The 23,820-nt window shown below is 43.1% G+C and overlaps 1 protein-coding gene across 2 annotated transcripts in view; it reads right to left on the bottom strand.

The window, feature by feature from the left end:
• nectin1b (nectin cell adhesion molecule 1b) overlaps positions 1–23,820 on the bottom strand; it is a 144,821-nt gene that overhangs the window by 23,994 nt on the left and 97,007 nt on the right. The window contains exons 6-7 of one of the 2 annotated variants that reach the window (XM_068584654.1): positions 4,663–4,810; positions 2,972–3,067 (exon numbers count right to left, since the gene is read on the bottom strand). In XM_068584654.1, coding sequence (XP_068440755.1) covers positions 2,972–3,067; positions 4,663–4,810 — 244 coding nt within the window. The remainder of the gene's footprint in view (positions 1–2,971; positions 3,068–4,662; positions 4,811–23,820) is intronic. The other variant, XM_068584652.1, reaches the window with a different exon arrangement.

The raw sequence follows: 23,820 nt of genomic DNA, 5'->3' as shown, positions 1-23,820 counted from the left end.
GCTCAAACCGTCATTAGTCAGATGCAGCACGGTGGTGCACATCTCACATCGACCACCTCGTGTGCATCTCTGCTGTGCGATTGCACGCAGGCTTCCTTAGAGCTGAGCGCGATGCAGGCAGCATGTGGGTGTTGGCTTCGTGAGACGCGGACACTAATGAAAGCTGACAAGCACCACACGCCTGTGGGGATCGCAGTGAGCACCGGGGCAGGGAACCATAAGCTACATTCACGTTCGCACTGTTTCTTACTCAGACATCCACCTTGAAGACCTCGCTCCTCCTCGCTCTGTTGGCCACAAAAGGCTCAGGGCAGCTTGAAAGGAGATTTAAAGGGGGATAGCGCGGCGAAAACATAACTAATCCAACTGAGAATAGTAATCTGTGGGGGAAGATTTACAGCAAAGGAAATTACTTTTCCAATCCACTCACAAGAAAAGTGACCTTTCTATTAGGAGCCTCTGCGACAACGAGGCGTTTTTTGAGCTGCTAATAATCAGAAATTGAGATGCTCCACATTGCGGCAGGGGAAAAAACATCTCTTGCCGTCCGCTGCATGTGAAGAAAGTGAAGTGTCGCATCCCTAGAAGCGTTTGGATTAAAAAGATGCCGTATGACCACAACTGGGCTCGTGGAAAACAATGTGAAGTGTTTGAGCTGATCCTCTGTGCTCTCATTGATTTCTGTTGATCACAATCTTATTTGGCAATTTAAATGCTAATGATACTTTTAATTGCAAGACGGGATAAATGTGATTTGATCTTTAGGAGGCAATTACTTTCATGCTTTGTCTCGCTCCGATCTTCTGAAAAGGCGGACAACAATTACCCCGTCAAACTTATCTTTTTCCTTTTTTTCTTTTCTCACAAGAGAAGAAAGAACAAAACAAGAATAAAACAAAATGACTTCTGTTTTCGTTCTTTAACAAGTTTATCAAAAATGATTTCTCTTGCTGGAAGGAAGGGTTTTTTGCTTTTTTTTTTAGAACATTTAACTTTACAATCACACACACACGGCCAGTTTCCAAACCTTTTCCAACACCTCAGGCATTGATGCTAGATTACATACACGGCTATACAAAAGAACATGGAAATCAAGGTGATTGTTCTACAGTTGCACTGCATGTATAACATTCTGTACAGGCTCCATTTTTACTCATAAACAACAACAGTGGATGATTCAAATTCACACCCGGTACAGACTTCCATGGTGAGTGACTCACAAAGACAAGAAAGACAGTCCTACTTTGGTTACAGCTTAAAGCTAGGTGTCGAACAATAAATAACCATTCATCACATTTTAAAAAGGTCTCCACACACAGCAATGGTGACCGGTTTAGGAATGAAAGGGTACAAGTACAAATAATACCACTTCTCCCAGTGTCCACGTTCAAATTGAGCTGATAATCTATTTTTATGACTTTAGCAAACCCATTTCTTCACTTCGACTTCACTGGAGAGTCTTTTAATAATTTAAAATGTCCAAAAATCACAATGGCGCTACATTTCAGTCCTTGGGAGATCACTTCCAGCCCCCTAAGGTGGGATAATTTGTACCTATTTTGAGAAAATAGAGTTGATTTGTTGTTTGGTGACAATGACGTCCCGCTCAGAAATGCCACCCTCCCCCTTTTTAACATTCTGCATGTGAGTCTTTTTAGATGAATTTGCAACTGTGTCAACACCAGCTGCACGTCAGGAACACTCACAAGGGAATCCATTTTTGGCCAGGGGGAGGAGGGGGGTGGCGTTTTTGGAGGTCATACATCTTGCTCGGGCAAAAGACAGAGCGATGAACACATTATTCCGAGAACATCGCTTTTGACAATGCCCCATCTATTTTGATAATCAGCCGACTGTTGTGCCAGTGCAGCGTCTGAAGGGCCTCTGATTTATTAGGATTGACCAATTTCAAGTCACATCATGTGCCGCTTTGCGAGGGCAAACAGAGGCGTGACTGACGGTGCAGCCAGGCATGTTATCAAACGGCCAGGCTTGATTAACGGGCTCATCAACATGCAGAATTAAACCGTCTGGCTAAATGGTTCCCCTTTACCCTGACGCCAGACACTCATATAAAACTATGAATCTCTCGCTACGCTAATCCACGTTTACACAAAAAACAAACACACAATCGCCCTGTAACTTATCTGCATTGGCATGATCACACATTTAAAGTAAACAGTTGCTTCATGAGACACTGAACATGTTTTGACGACATGCCACAGGAAGATGGACACATATTCACCCGGAGCTTTAAATCACATCTCGCTACATGCCGAGCTACGAGTAGCGGGGGACGGGGCGAGTTGGTGCAATGACAACAGTTACACTGCACTGACACGACTATAACTCTTGTCATGCGTATTGACGACAATTATGCACATGAAAGGGAGGGGAGAGAGCAAGAGGAGGAGGAGAAGGCGGAGGGGGGGTTCCACAATGTGGTCCGCTAACATTATCAGTGAGTTTCAGCTTATGTGAAACAAAGACGCAATAAGCTTACAGATTTCCCTCTTCATGTCAATTTGATATGTACACTTTGTTCAATCTCAAAAGTCAAAAAAGGCTCCGTTCCGTCCACGCTCCATCCGATCTGATAAACTCTGAGTGGAGCTGGATATTTGATCTGAAGACTTAATTGAGTTGGATTCATCTTGGCACTGTTTTTACAGAGTTTAATTCCCATTCATACTTGTTTATCAAGCTATATTCATCTTTTTTTTTGTTATCATGCACCAAATGGAGACGTGTGAAGTTCACTTCACACGTCTCCATTTGTCGGGCGTCGTCAAAAGGAGCGTGGACATTTCTTTTCAGGTGTCGAGTCCGGTGCGAATGTCTGGCGAGTGAATCGTGTCGATGGGCCGCTCTCGGCGCTCACAGTGGCGTGCTCAAGTAGGTCACTTGCAGGCCACCATTGCATGCGGGCAACAGAATAGAGGATCCGGGGGGACAGGGTTCAGCGGGGGACAGACTGGGGTCAGGTGCCTCTACTTTCCTTGTGGGGGACTCTGGCTTCTCTGGAGCCTGTGTCACACAACTATCAGCCACAGCAGCAACAGCAATGCTGAGGGAGGGGAGTGGGAAACAGAGAGCAGTTAAACTTCGGCATCAAGAGTGAGAGAGAAAGATAGATTAGCAGGGAGGGAGGAGGAGACAGAAAGCAATGGGAGAGGTAAGAGTCTGTGTGCTTCATTTGTCTTGAAAAGCGTTGGCGAGTGGAGGAGGCGGCGTGCTATCTGGGGTCGCCGCGGGGCCCCTGGCTGCGCTCTGTGGCAGACGGGCGGCGGGAGGAGTTCGCCAAGGCCCAAAAAAACCTGCACCGCTGCTTTGGATATCAAATTAATTACAATATTCTGAAGGGGGAGGGGCGTGCTTCTAAAAGAGGCTCTATAATCTCATCATGTGAGTTGATTAAAGGCTCATGTGCACCTTCAGCCAGATTCCGCACACCCCCGACCTCGGTTGTTTTGGTAATATTCCCAGTGAGGAACATAGCCAGCCCCTGCACACAACAACATCATTCCCATAGGGATGGGGTTTGCACCTTGCATACCCAGTATAGCCAAGGGCATCGTGGAAACCGTTGCAACCAGGTGTTTAAGACAAAAGGCAAATTTGCAATTCCTCCTTTGTTGAAAACTGATTTCTTTCTATTCTCCCTCAGCAGATGGCAGAGACTTTTATCACCTCTGGAAGAACATATGAAGATATTTTGGATTCACAAAGCTCTGTTGCTTGTTGTGCCCCCCTCTGTGGACAGGAGGCAGCTGGCAATGCTCATGATTGTCACGGCTTCTGGTTTGCAGGCAGAACAAAATGACTTGGTTGGCTGGAGGAGGGGCGACAGGAGTAAATAAAGCAGGAGAGGAACAGGGTCCTTAAATCTATCTTTAACAGCAGTCTGACTGGCTTAATTGATGCAGGGGAAGACGCTCTACTCATTTTGAATTTAATTTACATGACATTGCCTTTTGCAGGTTTAATGGAAGGAGATCAATATTAGAATCCGATTTGTGTTTTTCCTGCATGAGATTTCAGCTCCGTATGTTTCCAAACACAAATAATCAGATATGTGATCCACTCCTAACTGTTCCAAAGAAATTTTCTTTTTGCACAATTACAAAACTGTTTCCCCAAACAGCATTGAGAAACAGCCCGACCACTGGACCTCCTGCGTGCTCCAGAATCTCTCGGAAAATCTTACTTCACTTCCTGATGATATCTTTAACAAACAAACTCGACAGAGGTGAAGCCAAGGAGAGACTGAAACAAATGCTCCTGCAATCAGTCAATGGGGTTTTAATGGGAAACGGGCTTCACTTCAGCCCACATTGCAATCAAGCAACCGCTTAATGAGTGCAGCTTCAATGAAAATCATTGACTGTTTGCGCAATAGTAAACAAAAATGAACTTGCTTTTAAAAGTCAGATCGTCATGAAGTGAGCTGAAGTTTTGGGAAGGAGCTTATCGGCCCTAAAAATGAATGAAAAGGAGGCAGCGAAGTGTTTGGAGTTCTGTCTCTGAACTCTCAAGGGGAAAAAAAGGTGTTTTGTATTTTTTAAAGTGTTTCTCTCTTGTGGACCGACTGTATAGCGCACACCTAATCTTACCACCTGTCCAGCCCCCTGCAATACTTTCTGGCAGAGGCTCGGTACTCACAGGTCATTATCCGTCTCAGTGCGGGTCTTCTGCTGCCGCCGGTGGACCATATAAACAGTAACAGCCACGCTGACGATGAGTCCGATGGCAACAACACCTCCAAGGATCCCGATAACGCCACCCGGGGGACCCTGCGCCATTGGCTTCTCTGCAGACAGGAGGAGAAATAACAGTGTCAGGACAGGTGCTTCATGGGTAATTGACGCTGCTGGATTGAACTTCGGGGAAGAACAAAAAAACAGCAAAGAAAAAAGCTGTGAGGACAAAGAGACACAAATCTTACAACTGCACAACACGTCTATGGCGCAAAAAAAAGGTTGTGCGATAAATCACCAAAAAATCTGGCCATACTTTAGCAATTGATGAAATATAAAACATAAGTAATGAAATCAGTAACGCAAACAAAGAGAAGAGAAAAAAAACAACTATTCTTCACAAGCCATTCGACGCAGTGTTTCACATGCTTGAGGCTTTCATAAAACACACTATTTTGGGAGACATATTTGAGGATGGGGGCCATTGTCCTGCTCGCCCTGGCACTGCATGAATACCACACACTTGTGGTCACTCAGCAGCTGCGGCTGCATTTCTAATGTGCACTCCGTCAATTGTTCAGAAGGAGCCCAAATTGGCTTGGATTTGACAGCGAACCCGAATGCACTCTTAAGAGCATGCAAAGCTATTATATTTTAAAAGTCCTTGCCAGCAGGGGGTAATGGATGCAAAGTACAGTTCCAGAATTGCAGAGACAGACTGTGCGCTTTGCAAAATAAAACAATTCACCTAATTCTGTTGAGAGCAAAACATGAGAAAGTTAGTGTGCAACTGTCAGCTGAAATGACATGCCGGCAAGACCCTGTAAACATTTCAGATTGTTGATGTGGCCTTCTCTGCTGCACGTTCAATAATCCAGACAGCATTCTGTTGATAAAGCCAAGGCTATTAACTTAAAAAAAATAAAAGCAAAAATAAAAAAGCACAGTAAATAGCGATCGAAAGATATAATTCGAGACATTGTTGTCAGCAATTTCTTTTAAGAGCTGTGATCATCTGCAGCCGGCGTATAATTGTCTCAGCTCGATACATTGCGAGAAATGGGACATACTTTGAAATCGCTGCCACGTCTTCACTTAAAGACCTGCTGCTTCAACACTTTTACATTTGATATCGACAAGAAATCGTCCTGTACCAGATCAGAACACATCAAAATGTGATTCGCCTGTTGTCACGTCAATGAAAAGCTAAATTGTCCCAGGTCCCATGTGCACCTCTTGTACTGTGTCTCAACTGATAGGTAGAGGATAGGTATTACTAAAACAGGACAGACGTCTCTTTTCAGAAGCATAAGGGAGATTTTTTTGTTGTGTTTTTTTTTTTCATCGACAAAAGCAGTTTGAGCTGTCTTTTTTAAGACTGGCCAGGGACCAATCAATGGCGGTGAGCCTGCTGTGACGGGATGCTGCAGATTCTCCCCGTCTCCCACTTTGAAAAGGAAAGCCTATCTCTTGCCCTCATGATGTCTCCATTATTATCTGGCCGTCCCTCCCGGTAGTGACTGGACAAGGTCCCGCTCCCCCGGGGGCCTCTCCTCAACAGCCCCTGCCTGCTCGCTTCATTCACCGCCCATAATGACGGAAACACAGAGGACTACTATCACACGCGGCCACACAATGGCAGGCGTGCTACGCCACCTTGTACCCGACGCCGGCTGCCTCAAAGGTCAGCGGCCTGGTATCGTGTCCATCAGGTTGTCGCGACGCGCTGCGGTTCCTGCTGCCGCTTTCACTTTCCGTCTTCTGGTCTCAGTCACGTCGTGTCCACGTCGTATGTACACACGCACTACATGGCCCTAATGCTAATGCCAGACACAATAGTCTGTTGTATAACACTAACACACAGAGGAGTGGACTGGATCAAAATGCAATGTCACTGTTGTGGAGCCTTAGGCACTCTGCACACGCAGGATTTAGACTGTCACCGCCTTCATAAAGGTAGGGTGAGCCATCTGACTCGCAGTCTGAATGCTTTGTCTGCTTCTTCTACAGATGCAGAATCATCATCATAAAATTGAAGCTTTCATCTTTTTTCCGCACACTAGTTTTACATGAAAGCATCCTAATCGCATGCAAGGTTCCCACTTGGGCATTGTTTTGGCAAAATGTTACAGTTGCTAGTGTGCAATGATGGGATCATTTCATGAAAGAAGAAAGAGCTACGCTCCACGAAGGTCAAAGCAGGCGGCAACCTCCGGTTCTTTGAAGCCAATGTGGAAGTGCCTTAAACTTGCCTTCTTTCTCATTGCCAGCAGGGGCAATGCGTCTGCTTGCCACAAGAAGTCTTATTGTATAGAAAATGGCTCACTTTATTACCTCAGTAAACGCTGTAAACATGTTGTTATGATCTCAATTGCTAGTTTCAAGTCATCTTTAATAGAGCATGATGTGTATTTAATAAGTTATGGTCTCATTTAGAGTAAATTAAAGCAAATATGTTTAAGGTGGAACACCTTGTGATTGACAGGTCACTACCAAAAACCTAATATGGGGTACATACCAAGTTTCTTCATTGTTGTTTCCTCGCTCCTCAATTAATCCAGATATTGTTCTGCGCCGCCATATTGATGGCCGTCCCGCTCTTATTCTGCCCTGAGGAGCGAGGAGGCACGAGAGTGGGCTTACAGGAAGTTTTTTAACGTTGGATTCGCCCGCTAATTGTTCATCAGTTATTTGATTGGAGGCTGGAGTTTCATAACAGAGTGAAGACGATCACAGATTAAATTCAAATTATACATTAGAGTGTTTTCTGATTGACCATCTGGTTAAAATATATGTTCATTGTAGGCCTGAACAAGAAAAGGACCACAAACAACTTTCTTCATTTATGAAAAGATTTGTCTTTTCTTGCCTTCTCAATAACTTGTCTTATGTGTATATAATTAAAATCAGACAGAACTCGAGAGAGGAAACACTTTTTACATCTTCATCCTTCCGAAGTGTTGTGTTTGAGTTATAAAATGTACGTTTAACCTAAAACATTGAGCCTCAAAAAATATAATTCCAGTGTTGAAGAGAAACCATAATCATATTGAGGGTTATTTGATAATGATGTCACCATCAGAATTTCAAAACATACATATGTAAATAATGAATAAATAAGACAAACACATTTTGCCGGTATAAATCGGTCCTGCGTGTATAAGCAGGACACAGAACGCAGAATAAATACCACTCCTATAAATACTCAATGCAGTTTGTAACAAGTAACAGACGGCAGAGGAAACATCTTCACTCCGACAGAGAAGATAACTGTGTCTTTATTAGTATAAGTAGTAGTTTAACACCATTAAATCCACTGAAAACATTGTACGATCATTGCTATCAATATTTAATTGGATTTCTATTGGAATGTTCACTAAAAAGTGTTGGGACCAGAAAAAAACTCCATTAAACGGATCATGTTTACAGACACAAACTCCATCACAAGTCTCTGCAGCTGTCAAAGTCGACTGACAGCTGTTCCAGCTGTGATCAGCGGCAGTCATCAGAAACTGCTTCACAAAAGGACGGCTCATGTCTCATAAAACATATTTCCTTGTGTCATCTCTCCTCGCGTGGTTTCCTTGCGTCTCTCCACACATCTCTAGAAGGAGGGACTAAGGACGCAAGGAAAAGACACAAGTGAGGAAAACGGATGCAATTAAGAGACTTGGGATGCACCCACTGTCAAAATCAATAAGTCAAAGTAAGAATGTACCTGCTAACTGGATCCTGACGGTTCCACAGCTTAGAATGTACTTTCAAGGACATGAATTGCTGCAAATTTGGAAACATGTGGAAGGACTACAAAGTTAAATTATATTTAGACATATTCCAGTTCTTATTGCATTCAAACCCAGAGCTATTTTTTTTAATAAACAATTTAAATTTGTTTTTTTAACCAGTCCTGTGAACCTGTGTTACTGCCAAAACCACTCAAGGACAGCAGGAATATAAGAGTTGAATGATTTACCGACAAACACTCATGATTAGAGGCACAGCCTCTGCACCGTGGTTCTCACCCTTTGCAGAGACTCAGTCTGCACTTTGTATTCTCTGATGCCAGATGACTTCGTCCCGTAAAAGCTATCGTTTGGAAATTCTCCCTCTCTGCACACAACAGGCGGCTGCATGAACACGGCTTTTCTTTGTCCTGGTTGGAGAATAAACAGTGGATTGGCATCAGTAAGGGACATGGGGGACCGAGATTCTGTACATGCCATGTCTCTGCGTCCTGCTTTCACAGCCTCCACCAGTGCCATCTTCATCACCATCATTAATTACACCTTCAGCAGGAAAACAGAACAATTAACACTGTGCTGTTCGCAGGTCGGAGGGATATTGGGCTCTCAACGCACTGCAAGGCGCGAAAAGTGTTAATCTAACACAATAAACCACAACAACAAGAAACGTCACCAGCTGTATGTAATCAATGCACCTTTTTTTCCGAGCACATACCTACAACTGTTGTACTGCTCAACCTGCTACCTGTTTGGGTAGCTATGGTTGCCATGCTTTTTTGTTTGGTTATCCTCGCAGAAAGATAATGAAATAATAACTTGCATGGGGTAAAATAATGCGTCTTCTGACTAGCTCACGAGCCGTTAGCCTTTTTTGTTCCTAGAGATGACGTTCAATGTGCTGCTGATACTTGGTTTGGAACAATATCCCACGTTTTTCTTCATAAGGGTCGACTTTCAAATGAATTGTGAAGATGTAGTCCACATCAGTCATGATGAGAGCTGATACTGTATTTATATATACTTAAATTGTAAAATAACGATAAGTAAAAGCAGCATTTGAGGATTTTCATATCATGCATTAATCTAGAATTGCATTCATTTAAAATGATCTCTAAATCTGGCCTTTACCTTCACCGCTAAAAACAATAAACCAAACGTTTTAAATGCAATACCAGATGTGTAGTGATTTTACAGATCGTAAAGCTGAATGCTGGATAGAGTAGGCTCCGCTCTTTTCCAGGAAAAATCTCAGAAGATGAGATCGCAGACCTCTGCCGAGGCCAGTACAAACGGGTTCTTACTTGACCCGTGCTACAGCATTCAACCAAAGTTTATTAAAAAATTGGCAAGGATGTTTTTTAAGTTAATCCTGCTGACAATCAAACGAACACACCAACAAACCAAACCAAAACATTGCGTCCTTGGTCTGTTTTTTCTTTTCGTGAAAGCACCAACGGCAGTTCATTTAGCAGAATCTGAACCGTATTGTTAATATATAAACTGTGGAACTTTCCTGTGCATGTACTCTGCTATGATATTTTAATGTTATACTTACTTCTACAACAATACATGTCATAGAGAATAATGCACAACTTGATGTTGGTATGTTGGTCCTCTGTTCGTTTTATGAAAGTACATATTTAAATAAGGGTACTAGAATATGTATACTTCATGGCATTGCATTTATCAATTTTGGCCACAAGGGGGCACAGAAACAAATCCTTAGAAAGTACAGAGAGCATTGTCTAACATTTAAAGCAAAACATGAGCTCTCATCATGAAGGCGTCACCAAAACCAAGACACTTGTATAAATAACCCTTTTGACCTCCTATGATGTTCTCACCAGTGGAAAGCTGGTATGAAATCTGACCAAACTCTATTGAGTAAAGGCTGTTGTTCAAATATATCTTGTGGCCGCCACTGAAAGATTACTATTGATTTTCAATAACTGTAATGCACCCATCCATGCAGCGGCTCCCTCTGTGCGGTCGCTCCACCACTGGGGCACATTTGAGCTGACGGGACTTGACCTTGGCTTTGCTGTGGCTGCGGGTCCCTCTGAGGTGGCGGCAATCTTCAGTCTTGTCACATCGACCCCCTCCCTCCATCCTTCCATCCCCTCCTCCCCAGAGTTCACTGAACTGCACCAGATGTATGAGCTTTTGTTTTTCTCTGCCGCACAGCCAAACATAGAGTACAGGCCTGCACACAGTCCTCCGTCGGCTTTGATGGGCTTTGTGGCATTACGTTCATGTCAGCTGGTAGCCTGAGGAGAATCACATTTCCCTGGCAATCCATCAAGAAGAGCATCATTGGCTGAGTGCAACTTCTACCCAGCAGGTTCTTCTGTTTGCCGCAGAGTTCAGTCGTTCATCTTACCAGAGGTCTCATGGGATTCGGTGTGGGAGGGAGAAGACGTGGTGAATAAATGCTTTGCATGTGATTATTACTTATTCAATCCTCAGGCAGAGCCTCCAGATGTCCATGCACGCTCCCAACAGGGGGGCGGTTACTACTTAGAGCAGGATCTGGCTCCATTTTTGTGGAGCAAAAAAAGCAGCTGATCAGCTGAAGCTGTGGCCTGAAAATTGATTACTTCCTCACTGCTGCTCGTTGGCCCCTATTTTTTGATTAAATGTGACCCACATGCAGAGTGACACAGCAATGGAGCGTCTGCGCCGTCCAAATGTGTGAAAACGGTGTAATCTCCAGCGCCAGCTGCACTCGATAGCCAAAACATGTGGGCTCTTGTGTTACCCGTCTCCCATAGAACATGTTAGTCACACATACCGGAGCAGGGAGAGTTCAGGTGAGAGGCCAAAGGGCGAGCAGTCTCCAGCTGGAGCGGGCTGTGCCCACTCCAAATTCAATCTGTCACAGAATGCAGGATTTAAATGGAAGCAGGTTTTTCTCTTCTTTTTTTTTGCAGCAGATCGCTGCCATGTACCTGCTGAGGTCTGGTGTGGTTCATCAAACACTGGCATAGGGAAGACAATTCACAGCTTAATGGCTTTAAATGTGCAGTCCTCACTGGCAATCTGACAGAAAAAAACAGAAGTGCAGGCTCCAGAGAACCTGAAACCTATAAGGCATCAAAGTGATTGCGTTAAGAGGGTATTCGTGTGGTGGCGCTTAGTGTAAAAATGTTCCAGTCTCAGCTCTGATCATATTCCAAGAATGGAAGCTGCTCCTGCCGCTCTCCCTCTCCCTCTCCCTCTCTCTCCCATCAGAAATTGTAATTGCCATCTCCTCCACAGGGGCTGTAATACTTTCCAGCGATACTGGGGAGTTTTCAAGTGGACAGATTGAGAGTCTGGCTACAAACCCACGCCAGCTCCACCCCAGCCATGCCAGTCTGAGATGGCCACCTGCTCCAAAGACCATAGAGGCTGCTTTTTTTTTTCTTCTTCTCTCAACTCGGCCTGCACGAGTAACCGGCCGACCAGCAGAGTGAAGCGGTCAAGGTGTCTGGTTGCTTTTTATCTCTCTATTCATGAGTTGTACAGCTACCTTATGTGCAAGTAAATTCCCAGGCTGTTTGTAATTTATCTGGAGGAGATTTCTTTTCTGCCCTTCTTTCCCCCACCACATTGGGTAAACGCTGCAGGCCCCAATAAAGAGAAAGAAATGTGGTTTAATAGAGTTCATAAATCTGTATTTCATGCTGCCAACTCCAAGCGGCACATGCTGCTTTGTCTCCCTGCTCCACCCCGCCCTCCTTTCCCCAGTTGGTAATCTCGTTAAAGTCCAATGTTTCCAGAACCGTATCCTCTGGGAGCTTGGGGGGTACGTGGTGTCATCGTCTTCTCCGTCCCATTTCTCCCAGATTTACACTGACGGTCCGTCCTCTGCACCACCTCTCAGACACCGATGCGGCCGGGGGCCGGGGGGCAGTGGGAGCAGAGGGGTCGCGCTGTCTGCGATGGCGATTCTATCTCGCTCCACAGAGGGCGGCACTTCATTAAACGCAAATTGTGAACACATGGGACGTGTTTATTAAGAGGAAATCAGGCCCATTATGAACTTAACTGTCTCTGGCCCTGCTGGGCCGCCATGAGAAACACCTGAGGCCAGAGTACGACACAATGCCATAACGGCAGTTTTTATTTTGTTTTATCAGATTTGTCATTTGGTTTAACTTACTTTTATTTTCTCAGACAGCCACTTGCAGTTAAGGACCAGACTAATGAATGGATGCCGCTGCATGGCTGAATAACAGCCTGCTGAGCGATTCTGTTCTACTTTACAGCCTCTCTCTCTTCTGTGTAAACATTTCGTGACTCAATGCCACGTTTAAGCAATCTCGGAAAGTAGTAATCACGAGCCTTTTGATTTAAAAAAACAAACAAAAAAACAACACTTTGCATTTTCTCACTTTTAAACAGGCGACGCTCAACGCCAGCGAACGGCAAGCCGGAGAGTCTCCATGTGACCCCGCGGACACCGACTGGCAGGGCCCGGCGTGCCGCTGGGTCCGGCGGAGTAGATGAGGCGGGCGACAAGCGGCGCCAGATCCCCTGCCAGTGGACACGAGATTACGGGCTGCCAAGTTGATCCTGACGCTGTCATGAGGTATTACCTCCCGTGACAACCTAAATAACAACAGGTCTAATTAAAGGATGATTGGAACAGGTGGGCCACTGCCTCCTAATGGGGGAATAAACCGCAGCATCGCTCCAGGAAGTGAATTGCGCTCATTTATTAACTTCAGGAAGCCGGTAGCTGCTGTCAGTGTGTAATAGCTTGCTTTAGGAGCTAGGCTACATCCCTTTCCATCCGTTCTGCACACTGGCTCGTTCACTCGTGCACTTTAATTAGAAAACATATACACAGCAGATTGCCCAATAGGAAGCTATTTTTCTGTTTTATGACTGGGGAGATTTAAAGTGTACAGTAGCTCTGCTGCCAGTCTCCTCCACCGTGCATCCTCATAAATCTAAAAAAAAAACACTTCTTTTTCGATGCGCTGCTCATTTACAGTCCGATTAGCAACTAAAGCAGTGTTATGCTGTGATTTTTCTGGTCCGGCCCACTTGAGATCAAAATGGGCAGCATGTGGCCCCTTCACTAAAACGAGTTTGACACCCCTGATATAGAGGATCATTTTGAACCTATTAAAAGCTAAATCGGCATCAAACAAGTAGCCGTTGGTTTCAGAGATTGCACTACGGCCAAAGCTTTCCACTTGTTTTACTCGACTGTTAACCTGCATTCACTCAAAGCCTGCTTGAACATGACATGTTCATACTACACATGCTATAAACCAGAAGATTTAGCATGTGAATTCCAAAGAGATTACCAATCAGCTCACCGAAGGAACCTTAGCACCTTTAATGACGGAGACTACGTGTGTATAACAGCTTGAGGAAGATTCGTAACAGCTTTTTTATTTTCCGGACACAGTTTTAAAAGGTTTGCTCGATGTGCTTCTATGAAGCCTCGCTCCATCTCTGCGGGTTTGACATTTCATTGGTACTATTTTCAGAGTAAATTGAATAAAATGTATGATTTGTTTAAGGTCGCTGTAGCCATGTGGTCGTCCCCTGTGATGACAAAGAGAATACTGAAAAAATTGCGAAAAAACATATGGTGAGAAGAGGTTGCTACAGGTACAGTTCGCTGTTCAGTATAATGTATCTGAATCTCAAATAATGAATCTCAATTCAAAAGATATTCTAATAACATCTGGTGATTAAAAATAATTTCATCCAACTGGAACTCTGCATAACACTGGTCACAGGGTTGTTTGTTATCTACACAGAAATCGTTCTCCAAGTCTTAATTAGTAATCACCTAAATGTTATGATTGATTGGGGCGGCCGTGTCTCAGTAGATGTGACGGTCGCCCACCAATCAGCAGGTCGGCGGTTCGATCTCCATGTTGAAATATCCTAAGGCAAATTACAGAACCTCAATTTGCTGCCGATGTGAAGCAGGAGGTGGTTAGCACTCTGAGAACGTCTCTCATGTGTTTGGTATTTTTATATCATCACTTAGTGATAATGAATGTTGCCAAAGGTGAGATTAATTCTCATTACAGTATGCTATAATTTAATGTCAATAAGACTTTCATTTTCTCATCTTAAAGCTGTTAACGGCTGTCATTATTTGACGTGCTATTACATCTGTAGTGCTGTGTACGCCGTAAAGCAACAAAGCATGAGCTTCTAGAAAAAGCAGCTGAAGAGATGATCCAACAGTCAAAAAGAGATTTCACTCAATGGCGTCCATAATTAACCCTTAGACCAGGGGTTCTGCCCACTGGCTCATGCACTTCAATTAGAAAACATATACACAGCAGATTGCCCAATAGGAGGCTATTTTTCTGTTTTATGACGGGGAGATCTGAAGTGTACAGGAGCTCTGCTGCCGGTATCCTCCACCGTGCATACCCATTAATCTAAAAAAAAAAAAAATCGTCTCCGGCCTTGCAGCGTCGGTGATAGTGCTCCCTGTCTGCTTTAGAGGGCTCCCTTTTGCTCTCGAGCCCTTTAATGCCCCAGATGATCTCCTCTCCATGTTGAATGTTAATTTATTGGCTGCTTCCAGCTCTAAACTGGAGGGACTGTGGCGCTTATACAGATCTGCAAGCCTGGCCTCCACCTTGTCCCCCCCACCGCACCCTACCTTCTTCTCCGCGTAAGCAAAATTACTTCTCAGTGTCTCTGCCCGGCAAGCGCCACGAGGTCAAGGCTGTAATTTCCTTTGCCTGGTTAAAAGCTGACAGAGTAACGGACCCAGTCAGTCTGGTTGTGTTCGAGAGCAGCTTTTCAATTTAGCAACACTCGGGGCTTGCGAGTCTGCAGATCCCATCCCACAGGGCCGGCTCCCTTTTGCTGCCCCCGCTGCTTAGCAAGTGTGTCATCTCGAGGAGCGTACACACTCAAATGTAGAAATAACCTCTTTTGTGGTTGAGTGTTTGATCTGAAATACAATATATTTATATTCCTGGACTGGACCGCTTGTGTTCTCTCTGGGAAAATGACCATTGTTTTCTGAATGCACACCGGCAGCATAAGAAATCACTCTTCAATATGCATTTGGAAAGCGCCGCTCCCCTGTCTGACATTTTGATTATGAATATATTTCTCCTCCAGAGAGTCTGTGTCCAAGTGTTTAGGTCATCGGCTTTGCTGTTTACCTTTTCACAGTTTATTGCGTGCTTTTGTACTAAGAATTTTTACACAGCTTTTTGAGTTACCAACTAATCTCAGAATCCAACGGCTAGTACCTGCATGACGGCAGATCCTCCTCTGGGGACAAGGAGCTGTATTCCTGGGGTTTTCAGTCTACCCAGCAGATATCCGGAAGACGACTTCCTTGTCGGTGCGCTGCTCATTATATACAGTCCGATTAGCAACTAGAGATGCGAGACTCAAGTTTAAGTTGAAAGACACTTTAGAGGATCATTTTGAACCTATAAAAAGCTAAATCGGCGTCAAACAAGTAGCCGTTGGTTTCAGAGATTGCACTACGGCCAAAGCTTTCCACTTGTTTTACTCGACTGTTAACCTGCATTCACTCAAAGCCTGCTTGAACATGACATGTTCATACTACACATGCTATAAACCAGAAGATTTAGCATGTGAATTCCAAAGAGATTACCAATCAGTTCACCGAAGGAACCTTAGCACCTTTAATCACGGAGACTACGTGTGTATAACAGCTTGAGGAAGATTAGTCACAGCTTTTTTATTTTCCGGACACAGTTTTAAAAGGTTTGCTCAATGTGCTTCTATGAAGCCTCGCTCCATCTCTGCGGGTTTGACATTTCATTGGTACTATTTTCAGAGTAAATTGAATAAAATGTATGATTTGTTTAAGGTCGCTGTAGCCATGTGGTCGTCCCCTGTGATGACAAAAAGAATACTGAAAAAATTGCGAAAAAAATATGGTGAGAAGAGGTTGCTACAGGTACAGTTCGCTGTTCAGTAAAATGTATCTGAATCTCAAATAATGAATCTCAATTCAAAAGATATTCTAATAACATCTGGTGATTAAAAATAATTTCATCCAACTGGAACTCTGCATAACACTGGTCACAGGGTTGTTTGTTATCTACACAGAAATCGTTCTCCAAGTCTTAATTAGTAATCACCTAAATGTTATGATTGATTGGGGCGGCCGTGTCTTAGTAGATGTGGCGGTCGCCCACCAATCAGCAAGTCGGCGGTTCGATCTCCATGTTGAAATATCCTAAGGCAAATTACAGAACCTCAATTTGCTGCCGATGTGAAGCAGGAGGTGGTTAGCACTCTGAGAACGTCTCTCATGTGTTTGGTATTTTTATATCATCACTTAGTGATAATGAATGTTGCCAAAGGTGAGATTAATTCTCATTACAGTATGCTATAATTTAATGTCAATAAGACTTTCATTTTCTCATCTTAAAGCTGTTAACTGCTGTCATTATTTGCCGTGCTATTACATCTGTAGTGCTGTGTACGCCGTAAAGCAACAAAGCATGAGCTTCTAGAAAAAGCAGCTGAAGAGATGATCCAACAGTCAAAAAGAGATTTCACTTAAAGGCGTCCATAATTAACCCTTAGACCAGGGGTTCTGCCCACTGGCTCATGCACTTCAATTAGAAAACATATACACAGCAGATTGCCCAATAGGAGGCTATTTTTCTGTTTTATGATGGGGAGATTTGAAGTGTACAGTAGCTCTGCTGCCGGTATCCTCCACCGTGCATACCCATTAATCTAAAAAAAAAAAAACGTCTTCGGCCTTGCAGCGTCGGTCATAGTGCTCCCTGTCTGCTTTAGAGGGCTCCCTTTTGCTCTCGAGCCCTTTAATGCCCCAGATGATCTCCTCTCCATGTTGAATGTTAATTTATTGGCTGCTTCCAGCTCTAAACTGGAGGGACTGTGGCGCTTATACAGATCTGCAAGCCTGGCCTCCACCTTGTCCCCCCCACCGCACCCTACCTTCTTCTCCGCGTAAGCAAAATTACTTCTCAGTGTCTCTGCCCGGCAAGCGCCACGAGGTCAAGGCTGTAATTTCCTTTGCCTGGTTAAAAGCTGACAGAGTAACGGACCCAGTCAGTCTGGTTGTGTTCGAGAGCAGCTTTTCAATTTAGCAACACTCGGGGCTTGCGAGTCTGCAGATCCCATCCCACAGGGCCGGCTCCCTTTTGCTGCCCCCGCTGCTTAGCAAGTGTGTCATCTCGAGGAGCGTACACACTCAAATGTAGAAATAACCTCTTTTGTGGTTGAGTGTTTGATCTGAAATACAATATATTTATATTCCTGGACTGGACCGCTTGTGTTCTCTCTGGGAAAATGACCATTGTTTTCTGAATGCACACCGGCAGCATAAGAAATCACTCTTCAATATGCATTTGGAAAGCGCCGCTCCCCTGTCTGACATTTTGATTATGAATATATTTCTCCTCCACAGAGTCTGTGTCCAAGTGTTTAGGTCATCGGCTTTGCTGTTTACCTTTTCACAGTTTATTGTGTGCTATTGTACTAAGAATTTTTACACAGCTTTTTGAGTTACCAACTAATCTCAGAATCCAACGGCTAGTACCTGCATGACGGCAGATCCTCCTCTGGGGACAAGGAGCTGTATTCCTGGGGTTTTCAGTCTACCCAGCAGATATCCGGAAGACGACTTCCTTTTCGGTGCGCTGCTCATTATATACAGTCCGATTAGCAACTAGAGATGCGAGACTCAAGTTTGAGTTGAAAGACACTTTAGAGGATCATTTTGAACCTATTAAAAGCTAAATCGGCGTCAAACAAGTAGCCGTTGGTTTCAGAGATTGCACTACGGCCAAAGCTTTCCACTTGTTTTACTCGACTGTTAACCTGCATTCACTCAAAGCCTGCTTGAACATGACATGTTCATACTACACATGCTATAAACCAGAAGATTTAGCATATGAATTCCAAAGAGATTACCTTAGCACCTTTAATGACGGAGACTACGTGTGTATAACAGCTTGAGGAAGATTAGTAACAGCTTTTTTATTTTCCGGACACAGTTTTAAAAGGTTTGCTCGATGTGCTTCTATGAAGCCTCGCTCCATCTCTGCGGGTTTGACATTTCATTGGTACTATTTTCAGAGTAAATTGAATAAAATGTATGATTTGTTTAAGGTCGCTGTAGCCATGTGGTCGTCCCCTGTGATGACAAAGAGAATACTGAAAAAATTGCGAAAAAACATATGGTGAGAAGAGGTTGCTACAGGTACAGTTCGCTGTTCAGTAAAATGTATCTGAATCTCAAATAATGAATCTCAATTCAAAAGATATTCTAATAACATCTGGTGATTAAAAATAATTTCATCCAACTGGAACTCTGCATAACACTGGTCACAGGGTTGTTTGTTATCTACACAGAAATCGTTCTCCAAGTCTTAATTAGTAATCACCTAAATGTTATGATTGATTGGGGCGGCCGTGTCTCAGTAGATGTGACGGTCGCCCACCAATCAGCAGGTCGGCGGTTCGATCTCCATGTTGAAATATCCTAAGGCAAATTACAGAACCTCAATTTGCTGCCGATGTGAAGCAGGAGGTGGTTAGCACTCTGAGAACGTCTCTCATGTGTTTGGTATTTTTATATCATCACTTAGTGATAATGAATGTTGCCAAAGGTGAGATTAATTCTCATTACAGTATGCTATAATTTAATGTCAATAAGACTTTCATTTTCTCATCTTAAAGCTGTTAACGGCTGTCATTATTTGACGTGCTATTACATCTGTAGTGCTGTGTACGCCGTAAAGCAACAAAGCATGAGCTTCTAGAAAAAGCAGCTGAAGAGATGATCCAACAGTCAAAAAGAGATTTCACTCAATGGCGTCCATAATTAACCCTTAGACCAGGAGTATTCAACTAAAATTCTACGAGGTCCAGTTCAAGAGAATTTTCCTCATGCAAACATCACAATAATGTAAATTTGTGCAATATGATTTTCTGCCATATGTATTGAAGTCGCCGACAGTTGTATTAACGTCTGTATGTAGTCAACAACTGCTTGTCAAATTAAATAAAGTTAAATTAACTAACATCCAAACAATATGTATTATTACATATTTCCAATTTAACTGAAATTATTATAAATAATACATACTCTAATAATACATACATTATCTTCTCCTATTTCAAATTCATAAAAAGGCTGAATTTAAAACAGAAAGCTTTCGAAATTGTATTGTAATACAGCTTCAAATTCAATTTATTTGGACATTCTGTAAATCAAAAGAGCCAAGATATTATATTCTTGTCATCTAAAAAAAGAAATGTGTGTTTAAGGACTTTACCTAGTTATTAAACCAACCAATAGCTAATTTTACACAACTCATTATTTCTCTGTTCACCTCACTGTTGGTCAGTTAGTTCATGCGTTAAAAAACTCACGAAGGCTTTGAAAACTGCTGGAGTAAAATGATTCATAGACCGGCTGCTATCTGCTATCTAACATATTGTTGATATTGTACAAGAATAATCCTCACCCTCACTTCATGCTTGATAATGAATATATATATATATATATATATATATATATATATATATATATATATATATATATATATATATATATATATATATGTTGAATCACTTACCATGTCCATGCGACATTCATCATATTCATTGATCATGTATCATTTTACCTTATATGTTATCTGTTCGGAAGGTCATTTCAATTCAGATGCAAGAAAAGTGCACAGCGTCGCATGGACATGGTAAGTGGAATACACTTGAATGTTCTTTTCAAGTCTCGAAGTGCTTCAACACCACATGTCATCATTCAGCCATTCACACACTGATGGCAGGAGCTACTATGCAAGTTGCCAGCAGCCCATCAGAACTATCTAATCATTCAAACCCATTCATACACCGCAGCCTGCTGAAGCAATTTGTGGTTAAGTTTCTTGCTCAAGGTTACACTGAATTCGACTAGCGGAGCAAGAGATCGATCCGCCGCTCCTTTGATTGAAAGACGACCAGCAGAGCGTGGAACCAACAACGGGCATCTCCTGTGGTTATCTATCCATGTGTCCATGTTGAAAGGAGTTGTTGTTGTTGTTGGTAGCCTTGCGCTAAAGTCTACCGAGGCCTGCGTATCCCAGCCTTGTTGCTGACACAAACGTGCGTAATAGTGCCGATCTCAGAGGCCACGCACATGTGGATACACCTGATATTTACCCCATTCTGGTACCATGGAGATCTGTGCTGTTTGGGCTGCAACCAAAATAGTAAGTGAAATATTGTGAGTGCAATAAGTCATGTGTAGACTGTATACGCATGTGAATAGCATTGTTTGCAAATAATAGAAACTAAAATCTAAATAAAAATAAACACATTGATTTGACATCCTAGAGTTTGACAGAAAGTGACATGAAGAAATATTAAAAAAATTATAATTGTCAAAAGTCTTGTATGGAAAAGTTTTTGAATATATATTTGTGAGATTAAATTTCAGATTTTCTTTTGTATTTAGGTCATATAACTATGTTTACATTTGTGTGACATCACTGTATCATACATATTCTGAGCCCAGTTTATCATGAAATATGCAAGTATATTGGGTATAATACATTAGATTGGACGCCATTAGATACTGCTTCACTGAAACGGAGATTACATAATTTACATAAGCAATACTATGTCTGTTCATTGTAGACCTATAAATCACATGATTGTGTATTGCAGTGTTGACGTACAAAACTCACAAAAGGAGACCATGAGGACTAAAAATGGCTCAGATCTGAGAGGGTTTTAAGCCTATATTTGTTGAAAGATCATTTTATTTAAAAGAAATGTTGCTTTAGCAGCAACAATGACAAATAGCATCTGATTTAAAATCACCCATTTTGTTGTTTAGATTCCAAACTAAAAAAATAAATGACAAGAAACCCCCAAAAAATACAGAATCAGACAACTGATGTTCTCAATAAGTAAATACACATGTTCCTGACTGTTGAATCCCACCAGGCTGGTAGATGACAATACAAGTTGAAGTTTCCTATTTGCATCTGCAGGGAAGACGTCTTCATGCTGTCATACTTCGCTCCTGCTGAAGAAGCTTGGAAGCTCCTATCTACATTTATAGACCTGTTCATACCAACCTTTATGCAGTGACTATAACAACTGTAAGGCAGCCACAACAATTAGGCTGGTAGGCACAGCCTCCCTGCTGCTCCACTGGAATGCAGATACCACAGGCTGGCACTAATATGCAGTTATTTGTGGTTTATGGAAAGCCAGGTTGCTATAATAACTCCACAATGGACTGTTTCCACAGTGCTTGAGATTTCAGTCTAACACTTCAGTGAAAAACATGATGCGGCACTCACGGTGGAGGGAGCAATCGATGGGTGGATGAAATGCTTTCGACCTGTGTTCCCTGCTCCCACAGTCGAGGGAGGAAAAGAGAACAACACAGAACGGGTGCAGGCTGAATGTTTCAGGTGGAAATAAGCCTCTTACAATTCACACTGGGGATTCTCTGTCTCCCAACAATCCCCACCTCCACCGCTAAGTATCTATGCGTCGACGAGCTGTTATTGTCTAAAAAAAATCTAATCCCCTCATGGAGCTGAAATCTGTACTGATTTGAGAAAAGGAACATAAGGCTCGAGCCGATTGGGTTAGAGCCGAGGTGGTTAGAGTCATTCAGGACTGTGCTGACCTAGTAAAGAATGACCGCCCGGACATGCGACCCATCACCCCAAGCCGCAATTGTAAGGCTATTAGAGTCAATGTGAAGGAGAGGTATTTGAGATTTCTGCCATGAAGGTCAGCCAAAGAAATGCTTGAGCAATCTCCACAAAGGATTTAAGTCTCTGTGTATTCACTGGAAATGAGATGGTATTTTAAAAGAAAGATGAGTCGAGTGTTTGAGAATATTTTCTTCTACTTCACTCTGATTTATATGCACTGGTATGCTGAGTATTTTCCACAAGCAGATAGATGGCTCTTTAAGAGGATACCTGACCTGCCCTCTGGATTCTAGTCTAGTCTCCCTCACAGAAGCTGCCTGAACTCAGATCTGCTTCAGCTCCCCTAACAGGGGTGACTATTAGGATTCTGCACGCATACCATCACCCCCTCACCCCGTCCGAGTGCAGCGGTGCTCCAAGCACACGGGTGATCAGACAGACACCAGAGTTTCAAAGGCATTTCATCGAGCTGCTGAAGCTACTTACTTCCACCGCTAAATACTGCCAGGGAATCTCAAGACTCTCCCGCGCTCACTGGAAATTATCTGTGGTGGGAAATCTGTGAGGCCAAAGTGCACGGGGTAAAGGAAAGAGAAAAATAACCCTCCAAATAAAACGAAAGCTGTGCAAATCCCTCGAAATATCATTTTACATCACCTTGTTTTTATACCAGTAGACAAAATGGACCCAAACATGCACACATAGAGTTAAAAAATAATCTCTGCAGTTGTACAGGACACTAGACCACCACAAGCTTTAAACATTTACACACTTGCCTTCTATGGGCTCAGTTTGTTACTTTTGGAAGCCACTCGGTTGTGGCAAAGGAAAAAAAAAAAACGAGAAGAAAAAAACGGCTCAGTAAAAACATACTTTATTATTCTCTGAGAGCCAAGCAAACACACACTGTGCCTCCCAGAATCCAAAGCAAACACTGCTGACCTTAACCCTACCTTGACAGCAGAGACCCAGTTCAATTAAGTCCATCAAGACTGAATGAAGACTCACATTGCAGCTTCATATTTCATTTCAAGGAAAAACTGTATATTTTTTTCCCGACGTTGCTGAGGCAGATTGAAAAATGTGCCGTGTGTGATGATGCTGTATGTATGGTGACTGTCTGGTATCTCAATCCATACCGTGTTCCAAGTCACAATAATCGCCGCAGTGTGTGACAGCTGCAAACAATGGTGAGTCAAATTTGAAAATATATATATGCAATGAAACACACCTCAGCGGCTGAAGACAAAGGCTGAACTTAAAGCTGACACATAGTGAAGGTCCCCCGCTCTGTCCACATCGTGTTGTACACGGACATTGCAATGATTGCAGCGTTGCCACCAGCCAGGGACAGTGAGAGAAGATGATAAACACAGAGTGCAAATGTCGGTCTCTGGCTGGTAAATCAGGGAAACTGCTCCGGAGACAAGTTGCTAAATGGTCTCGTCCACAAAATGCTACCATGTGGAGGTTCGCAGCACCATTAACAGCCACATGTTTCTTTGTTCGGTTTCAGCGGAGCTGCAACTGTGTAATTTCAAGGAGGACTGGAATCGAGGCCCCCGGTGGGCTTGTTTCAAACACCAGATGCACATTCATAAATGAAAATGTGCTTGGTAAAATAGATGTGTTTTCTTCTTCTTAATTTTACTATGGATTCCATGATTGCCTTTACAGCAGGTTTAACATGTCGTATTGACC

This window comes from Clinocottus analis, unplaced genomic scaffold (genome assembly GCF_023055335.1).
Source record: "Clinocottus analis isolate CAN_PGR_092001 unplaced genomic scaffold, fCliAna1.0.p SCAF_2, whole genome shotgun sequence".
Lineage (NCBI taxonomy): Eukaryota > Metazoa > Chordata > Actinopteri > Perciformes > Cottidae > Clinocottus > Clinocottus analis.
This window is presented reverse-complemented; position numbering and strand designations above follow the sequence as displayed.